Source organism: Ailuropoda melanoleuca, chromosome 15, assembly GCF_002007445.2.
Source record: "Ailuropoda melanoleuca isolate Jingjing chromosome 15, ASM200744v2, whole genome shotgun sequence".
Classification (NCBI taxonomy): domain Eukaryota; kingdom Metazoa; phylum Chordata; class Mammalia; order Carnivora; family Ursidae; genus Ailuropoda; species Ailuropoda melanoleuca.
Window position 1 is genome coordinate 45192383 of NC_048232.1, and position 9970 is coordinate 45202352.

At 42.1% G+C, this 9970-nt stretch overlaps 1 protein-coding gene across 2 annotated transcripts in view; it reads left to right on the forward strand.

Moving 5' to 3' along the window:
- KCNMB4 (potassium calcium-activated channel subfamily M regulatory beta subunit 4) overlaps nt 1-9970 on the forward strand; it is a 111495-nt gene that overhangs the window by 73337 nt on the left and 28188 nt on the right. The window contains exon 3 of one of the 2 annotated variants that reach the window (XM_034644449.1): nt 129-281. The exons of the other annotated variant lie outside the window; for it this stretch is intronic. Within the exon in view, the coding sequence (XP_034500340.1) occupies nt 129-281 (153 nt within the window). The remainder of the gene's footprint in view (nt 1-128; nt 282-9970) is intronic. 2 annotated transcript variants of the gene reach the window in all.

Here is a 9970-nt window from a genome sequence, read left to right on the forward strand (position 1 = left end):
AATAATGGCTGTGTTTTAACAACTGGTTGCAAAAAGTTAACTTTTGGCTTTCATGGGCCAATACCAAAACACTGTGAGAGCTGGTGTATTCTTCTCTCTCTGCTTCCCTAATGATGATGCATTTGCAGTTCTTACAGGTTGTGCGGTTATTTCACACCTGAAGATACACTCTCCCAACCACTCTTTCTTGGGAAGACCTTGTCTCCGATACAAAGCATGCGGTCTCATTCAATCTGTTTCAGGCCACAGCTGATCTCTCCAGGTGGAGCAAGGCTGGCCAGGTACCTCTCACACCACACGCTCTTCCAGAGGGGGCTGATCCCCTCCAGGATCTGAGAACTGGGGTGGGAAGTCAAGAAGGACGCCTGCGCTATTACGAGTACAGCCAAGTGTAGGGACTTCATGGCAATGATCTGTGTGGGGACAGAGCAATGGCACTTTTCTCAGACTAATGTGGACCCGGCTGCTCAAAGAAATTAATGTTCCAATTCAAATGACTCATTTTGTAGGAACATTAAGTTCACAGCCAATTTGTCAATATAAGAAAACCATCACTTCATTTTTTGAAAAACTCAAAAAATATTGCTTAAATTTTATGCGTTATAAGTCCCATTTCGGCCAAGTGGGTTGAAGCGCACAGAGGTGGTGCTGGTGCATTACTAGCGCTGTGTTCAACTTGGCTGCCATATTTTCCAGGATGGTCAGGGGACTTGAAATTGTCATCTGAAGATTGGCTAATGAAACTATGCTTTTTCTAGGGAAAACTAAAGGAGGATATGATACCTACTTACAAATATATGAAAAGCTGTCTAGAGGGACTAGAACTTTTTTTACAAATTACTATGGTACAGGCGTCTGGGTGGCTCAGTTGGTTAAGTGTCTGCCTTCGGCTCAGGTCATGATCCTAAGGTCCTGGGATCAAGCCCCTCATCGGGCTCCCTGCTCAGCTGGGAGCCTGCTTCTTCCTCTCCCGTCCCTCTGCCTGCCACTCCCCCTGCTTGTGCTCTCTCCCTCTCTCTGTCAAATAAATAAATAAAATCTTTTAAAAAATTTATCATGGTAAGTAGAAATAGAGGCTCTGTATTATAGAGACCTGAGTTCCAATTTTGGCTTCATCATGTGCTACTTGCATGGCCTTGGGCACTTTATATAGACTCTCTAGACCGTGGATCCCTTATGTGGAACGGGGGTATATTCGTTGTTCTCGTTACAAACTATTGTGAGTATACCAGCATAAACCAATCTAAATTTATTGCCTTACAGCCGGACATCAGACTCTAAAATGGGTCTCACTGGTCTAAAATCAAGATATCAACAGGGCTGCATTCTTTCTGGAGGCTCTAGGAAAGAATCCATTTCCTGTTTTTCTACGCTCTACAGGCCACCTCCATTCAGGTTCTCGCCCTTTTCTTCCATCTTCAAAAGCAGAAATGCTAGGCCAAGCCCTTCTCACATAGTTATCTCTCTGATTTTCTTTTCTCTTCACTATTCAATTTATAAGAACTGTTATGATTGCATTGGGACTACTCAAGGAATCCAGGATAATCTCTCCATCTCAGAGTTAGCTGATAAGGAGCCTTAATTCCATCTGCAAACTGGATTCCCCTTTGCCATGCAATCTATCCTATTTATATTCACAGGCTTCAGGGGTGAGGATGTGGACATCTTTTGAGACCCATTATTCTGTCTACCATATGAGGATTTAAAAAAGTACCTACCTCATAGCATTGCACTGAGGAAGAGTCCTTGGACAGAGTAAGGACTTAATAAATATTAGCATCTATCATCATCATTATTATCTTTAATAACAATCTGTATTAGTTTGCTAAGCTGCCAGGACAAAGTACCACAGACTGGTGGCTTACACACCAGAATTTATTGTTGCATAGTCTCGGAGGCTAGAAGTCTGAGAGGGTTGGTTCCTTTTAAAATCAGGGCTGTAAGGAAGAATCTATATCCTGCCTCTCTCCTAGCTTTTGGTGGTTTTCTAGCAATCTTTGAGGTTCCTTGGCTTGTAGAAGCATCACCCTGATCTCTGCCTTTATGTTCATACAACATTCTCCCAATGAGTGTGTCTGTCCAAAATACCCATTTTTATAAGGACAGTAGTCATATTGGATTAGGGGCCATGGTACTCCAGTATGACCTCGTCTTAACTAATTATATCTGCAACAAGCCAATTCCCAAATAAGGTCACATTCTGAGGTGCTGGTGGCTAGGATTTCAACGTAAGAATTTTTTTTGGGGGGCACACAAACCAAAGGATGGGGGAGTATTATGAATGAATGAACGAACGGATGGAAGTTGTAGGCAGAGCATATTTACCTCAGGAAAAGGAAGTGCTTTCTACTGGAGATGCCTGAATGTGGAATCGGGTGCTGAGTTTCCCAATATTTGTCAACCACGAAGTGAGGACGAGAACGTTGCAGGGCAGATTCAAGCATCCCAAAACTGCTGAGAAAACATAAGCTTGAAAATGCCCTCTTAACCCAGAGAGGGTAGGCTTCTTGCATAATCACTTCCAGAACACACTGCATCACTTTTCAGAGCTTTATCAGAGCTCAGTTCCTTAAACAAGCGTGCCTCCTCGGCACCCCCAGAGAAGCTTGCTCTGTGGGGATCTAGAGCATTCTTAGAAAAATGTACCCTAGATTTTCATGACAGACCATGATGCAGTCACATGCCAGTAAGTGAGAAGTGGTAGAAGTCAGCACTTTGCGGCTCCTGTTCAGTATAATTCAGGGGGATCATTTACTGTTGGAAGATGCTGTTGGGAGATTATGTCTCAGCAGGTATGCAGGATTCCAGGTAGGTGAAAAATCTTGGTATTTCTAGGCAAGTCCAAACTGGTGTCAGATACAAAAGAAATCCAGATTTAGGTAAGGAGAGACTTTATTTGAAAGAATCATTGCAAGCGGGTGTGGGGATGGATGGGGGAGGAATGATTGTAATGGGGTAAGGGGACCATCGAAGGGGAGAATGCTCCATCCATGAGGTCTGCAAGCATCTCAGAGGTCAGGCAGAGAAGGGTTTTACTTTTACAGAGAGGAATAAACAAGGCTAGAAAGAACTGGGTGTGGAGCAGTGGGCTGAGCTGGTATGATTAGATAGTCAACCGGGGGATATTTTGCCCTGAGCTCAGCCTTATTCTTAGGGCGGCCGTTCTGGAGGGGTGCATGCTGGCTTAGCAACTTGAATAGGTTATTTATTTCCCTGCACCCATTTCCCTTGTAAAGTAGGTGCACAGAGCTTGTCATAGGGGCTTTTTGAACCCAGACCTATCAGTCTCAAAATTCTGTGCTCTTTTAGAGAAATGAACAATTACATATGAGAACTTAGTCTTTACAAAATCCTCTGAAAAGCTGATTTCTTCTTAAAAGGTACAAACTTATTTTCTGAAATATGGTTTATCTACTTAATCAGAGTAAATCACCATTGAAGAATGTAAATGGAATAACTTAAACATTTTGGTTCATTATTTTTCATAGCACCACAGCATGGTATAAATCTGCTGATTTAAAAACTCAAGGGGTGGGGCCCAACAATCCGTGTTTCAGTAATAAGCCCTCCAGGTCATTCGGATGCACACCGAAATTTGAGAACCACTGGTGGAGTGGCTGAGTGACTTGTTCTGAAACTGGATTGTCTGGGTTTGAATCCTGGCTCTCCCGTTTCTTGACTGTGACTCTTAGGTCTCAGTTTCTCATCTCAGAGGATTTCTGGGAGGTTTGAGTCCATTAAAATGTGTTACAATCCAATGAAAGATGAAGGGCACTTTGTTGAAATGTGCATATTAGTGTCATGTATTACTGTGTTATTATTATCATAATATCTGGAAGTTGTCTCAAATTTGCTTGCCTGGTGCCTAGGAGAATCTGATCTCAATCAGCTCTTAGTCTAATAGGGAAAACAGAGCAAAAGATGTCTCTATAGATACAGAAGTGATGTGGGAAAGAAGGGAGTTGGGGGAGACAAGTTAGAGAACTGGTCAGCAGCAGTGTCAGATGTCAAGGGAGGGTCATGGCCATTTTTGAAGGCTTCTGGCACAATAAAAATGAGCTTTAAATTAAAAAAAATCTAAGGAGGCTTATGAAATTTCTTTAATTCACAAAATAATGAAAAGATTTATTGAAAAAATTTCTTTATAATGCATTACAGGTAGACTGATCCAATAATGGGCCTAAATTTAAAGTTATATGAAGCACGTCTTCACATCTCATTCCTGTCTGCATCTCTGAGAGTCTACGTTTAATTTTTTTCATAGATAAATCAAAGGGCGATATCTGTAGGCTTTTATGAAGGTGTCTGGGCTCATGACCTACCTACCCCCTCTGTGATGTGTCCCAGGTATCAGAGAATTGGTGGGAACTATTTTAGCGGGCTGAAGTGGACTGTACGAGAGCAAAAATGCACAAAACAGCAGTATGCCCTCTAGATACCACGAGGAGTTTGAGACCGCAAAGCGTAAGTGGCAAGGAGAGGGGTGGTTATAGCTAAAGCTGGGGAGGAAGGCACAGGCTGCTGGGAGCCCTTCTGGAGCCACCAAGGAGCCTGGACTGCATGTCATGGACAGTGGGGAGTCACCGGTCAATTGCAGAGGGACTGTGGTCATGTATTTTAGCTAAGTCACTCCGCAGGCAGTGTGGAGGGAGGACTGGCATGCCAGACGGAAGTACAGAGACCATACAGAGAACTTCTGGGCTTGGCTCAGAAGAAACCTGAGCTCCGACAGGACAGCAAGGTAGAGAAGGGCTGGCTCTCTGGGTTAGTAGAAATAGGAATACTTCGAGGGACTGATGACTTCCTGTTCAGGAATGTGAGTAGAAAAGACAACTGGTCCTTCGGCCTTCATCAAGTCACATAGCTTTGACTCTATTGCTTTCCCTTCCATCCTTGTGTCGAACTGCCCAGCAAAGTGTGCACAGCCTTGGGTGTCGAGGCCCTGGAAAGCCACTGGGGGAGACTGGTCCAGGGAAATCCCAGGGGATCCAGGAAGACTGCCTACTTCTTGGTCAATGGTCCCTTTGAGGAGCTCTGCTCATCACCCTGTTTCTTGCTGGACCCCTGACTAGTGTATCCGTGCTGGCTTTACCCAACGGAATTGATGAATGGACCTTTTATCACACCTTTCTGGCTCATGCCTAGGTTTGGGGGACACAGTAGCAGTGGCAGTTTTGAGGTCCTGGCCTCCCTGTCCTTCATTCTGTCTTACTCTTCAGGGCCTAGGGAATGCTTGTTTGCTTTATCTTGTTGCCTCTGAACAGTGTTCCTGTTTCTCTCCTTTCCCCAGACAGCTCAGCAGGCATTTTGGCCTGACCTTTATAGCCTTTTGAATCCGGTGAGTTGAGAGCTGCATTTTGGAGCCTGTTTCTTCTGCCTTATTTGTGGATTCCTCTTTGTGGTTATTCTCTTTCTATATGGCTCTCATTCCGAGTTGACACACCGGTTCTGCGTGGGACAATCGTTGTCCCTTTGCACGGAGAATTTCCTGTCACTGGAGAATCTTTGAGCAGCATGTTCCCAGGCCCCAGAGGGAGCAGAAGGTTTTGCATTTCGAATAGGTAACTGTGCTATCACGTTCAGTCTAAACTGCTGGGAGAGACATCAATATCAGGGCTAATGGACCAATGGGCCTTTTAACAAGAGTCAATAGTTAAGGGTGGAGGGAAGTGGTTTGTACCACATATGTGAGTCTGCAAAACAGAATTGAGAGTTGGAGGCCCCAAATTGAATTTAATATAAGCTATGGAGCTTAATCAACCTTTTCTCCAACCCCTGATACAGGAGAAAGTGGTTGAGAGGCCAGGCTCCATCCAGAATTTACTCTGTCTGTGTTCAAAATAAGGCATTTGCTAGCTCTGTGACATTTGCTAGCTCTGTGACATTTGCTAGCTCTGTGAACTAGGGCAAGATACTTTCTCTGTGCCTCAGTTTCTTCACGTGTAGAATGGGAAAATTGTAGTCCCTCCCTTATTTAGTTTGGAGAGGCTTAATTGAAATAAAGCAGGTAAAGCAGTTCAGAATGCTACTCGGTGCATAATGATAAGAGTTGCCAACATTTGTTAAGTGCTTATTATGTGTGAAGGCTCAAAAATATTGTACATTACTCCTCTTCTTTGTCCTCTTTGGTCTGATAGAGTTTCTTCCCAAATGCTAGATTGGACTGATGAGAAACTGCAAAACAGAGAGGCTGCCCAAACTTCATGCCGATTAGCACGCATCCGCAGAGCCCAGGGTCTTGTTTAAACACTCGTTACCCGGCCCCACCCCCAGAGTTTCAGATTCAATGAGACTGGGGTTGTGAGGCTGAGAATTTGCATTTATTTATTTATTTATTTATTTATTTATTTGTTTATTTATTTATATTCTTATGTTAATGTTAGTCACCATACAGTACATCATTAGTTCTTGATGTAGTGTTCCATGACTCATTGTTTGCTTATAACACCCAGTGCGCCATGCAATACGTGCCCTCCTTAATACCCACCACGGGCTAGCCCATCCCCCCACCCCTCCCCTCTAAAACCTTCACTTTGTTTCCCAGAGTCCAACAGAGTTCTTCTCCCCCTCTGGTTCCCCCCTTCATTCTTCCTTTCCTTCTCCTAATGATCTCCCTGCTATTCCTTATGTTCCACAAATAAGTGAAACCGTATGATAATTGTCCTTCTCTGCTTGACTTATTTCACTTAGCATAATCTCCTCCAGTTCCATCCATGTTGCTGCAAATGTTGGGTAATCATCATTTCTGATGGCTGACAATTTACATTTCTAACAAGGTCTCAAGTGATGCCATTGCTGCTGGCCTGGGTACCAAACTTTGGCAGAGATTGAGAGGTCACATTTTGAAGTCAGAAGGTTTCAAACTGGAAACTGAGCTTTGGCACTCTGCGGCCTTGGGCAAGTTACTTTGTCTCTTTAAACTTCAGATTCCTTGTTTGCAACATAAGTCTAGAAGCTAGGGTGTGTGAAGAGTTACATTGTGTGTGTGTGTGTGTGTGTGTGTGCGCGCGCGCATTAGCGATTGTTCCTATGCTGCTTAATTTTGAGCAGGCTCTTGGTCTTCTCTGTACCTCTACTTCCTTATCTATAAAGTGGGAACATTGACTACTCTACAGTGTATGGCAGGTGAAGGCGTTCAATAAGATAATAACCTTCATGTCACAACTTTGAGTGACCATCCTAGAGATTAAACATGTCCCCTTCTGTAGCACTTTAAACAGGACTTAGAATGCCTTTCTCTTAGGTTAAATTAGAAAATCCTCTGCTACTGCAAAGGGTCTGAGACTCTCAATAGCTAGTTCAGATTCTCTCACCTCTCACTCCCTTGTTGCCTTCTGCCCACAGTCTTCCACCAAAGCAGATCATTCATTTTATTTCTCTTCTGTCTTGTTTGCCTTTGTTTATTGCTAATGTGCTATTCTTTGCTGGAGGACAGTTATTTTCTTCCCTAGACATCGGACATAAGTGGGAAAAGAGCATCTGCTTGGGTGAAGCCTGGGCCAGGGGTCATCGGAAAGTTCTTTAGGAATAAAATATGGCTTAAAAATTTAATTTATATGTCTTACAAATAATATTTTTTGGTGAGGTTAGATTTGGCAATGTTCCCTGGCTTCTGAACTTTTCTACTTTTATTTTTATTTATTTAATTTTTAAAAAAGATTTTATTTATTTATTTGTCAGAGAGAGAGAGAGAAAGAGAGAGCACAAGCAGGGAGAGTGGCAGGCAGAGGGACAAGCAGGCTCCTTGCTCAGCACGGGACTCAATCCCAGGACCCTGGGATCATGACCTGAGCCAAAGACAGATGCTTAACTGACTGAGCCACCCAGGCACCCCTGAACTTTTCTACTTTTAATGCCTTTTGTTTTTATTTTTTAATTTTATTTTTTAATTTAAATTCAATTAATTAACATATAGTGTATTATTAGCTTCAAAAGTAGAGGTTAGTGATTCATCAGTTGTATATAACACCCGTTACATCACGTGACCTCCTTAATGTCCATCACCCAGTTACCCTATCCCCCCACCCACCTCCCCTCCAGCAACCCTCAGTTTGTTTCCTATGATTAAGAGTTTCTTATGGTTTGTCTCCCTCTCTGATTTCTTTTTGTTTTATTTTTCCGTCCCTTCCCCTATGCTCCTTTGTTTTATTTCTTAAATTCCACATATGAATGAAGTCATATGATAATTGTCTTTCTCTGATTGACTTATTTTATTCAGCATAATAACCTCTAGTTCCCATCCACATCATTGCAAATGGCAAGATTTCATTTTTTTTGATGGGTGAGTAATATTCCATTGTGTGTGTTGTTATATCTTCCTTATCCATTCATCTGTTGATGGACGTCTGGGCTCTTTTTTTTTTTTGATATCACACAAATTTATTTAAAATAAATTTTCTCCTAAAAGTTCAAAATCTCAAATCACTTAGTTTAATTTCATACAACTCCAGTTTAAAGGTAAAATTAAGTGGTGGATATCTCCTTTTATCTTGATTGAGGTATAATTGACATATAACATTATATTAGTTTCAGCTGTACAACAAAATGATCCGATATGTGTAAACACTGCAAAGAGATCCCCACAATAAGTGTAGTTTGCCCTGTCACCATATAAACTTACATAATATGTAATACAATATTATTAACTACAGTCACCATGCTGTACATTACATTCCCATGACTTATTAATTTTATGACTAGAAGTTAAGACCTATTGATCCCCTCCTCCCATTTCATTCACCACCCCCCACTCCCTCTAAACTGACATTTGTATTAGTGTTTACCTAGTATATGATTTTTGGATATCTGGGCTCTTTCCATAGTTCGGCTATTGTGGACATTGCTGCCGTAAACATTGGGGTGCAGGTGTCCCTCCAGATCACTGTATTTGTATCTTTGGGGTAAATACCTAGCAGTACCATTACTGAGCTGTAGGGTTGCTGTATTTTTAACTTTTTGAGGAACCTCCATACTGTTTTCCAGAATGAATGCCCTTTGTTTTTATAGTTGTACTGTCAGCTTTTTGCTTTTGATTTTTGTTATTGTTATTTTTACCTTAGCTCTTTGGCAAGCCCTAAGACACAGAACTTTCTTGGCCACCAGTGGCTTCCAACTGAGTAGCAGAAACAGGAAACATACTCCATTGCTAGTTCTTTCTTAAAGACTAAAATGGATGCCAAATTTCTTCCTGAGGTCAAGAACTCAGAGCAAAGAGAAAAATAATTTAAGATAATTTACACAAAGGTTCTTGCATCATTGTAGTAAATCGCCAAAAAAAGGGGGCAAGCTTTGTCCAGATCAACAGTTTTCTGATGTAATAGTACAATTTTCCTTTGGAGATCCTGGGCTGGGGAGATAGCATGGCCTTTGGGATTGGTTACCTCCTTTGGTAAAAAGGTAAGTATTTCCTCCTATACAGAACCACCCCTGGATGGTTTTTGCTATTACTCACACTTGAATTTTACTGTTTAATTTTTACCCTTCTATTATGAGTGCTCCTTTTATTGCCAACATCAAAACCTTGTGAATTCTTTCAAAATCAAACTGTTGAACCTTTTCTTTTTTTTTTTTTTTTAAGATTTTATTTATTTATTTAACACAGATAGAGACAGNACAGAGATAGAGACAGCCAGCGAGAGAGGGAACACAAGCAGGGGGAGTGGGAGAGGAAGAAGCAGGCTCATAGCAGAGGAGCCTGATGTGGGGCTCGATCCCATAACGCCGGGATCACGCCCTGAGCCGAAGGCAGACGCTTAACCGCTGTGCCACCCAGGCGCCCCATGAACCTCTTCTCGTTTTAGGTGGTTGGATTTAATTAGCTTTAATAATGTTTTACGATAGTATCCTGTTGGGAAATCACGTTTTCTCTTTTTCTATTCAAATTTCAGCTTTTTTTTTTTTTAAAGATTTTATTTATTTATTCGACAGAGATAGAGACAGCCAGCGAGAGAGGGAACACAAGCAGGGGGAG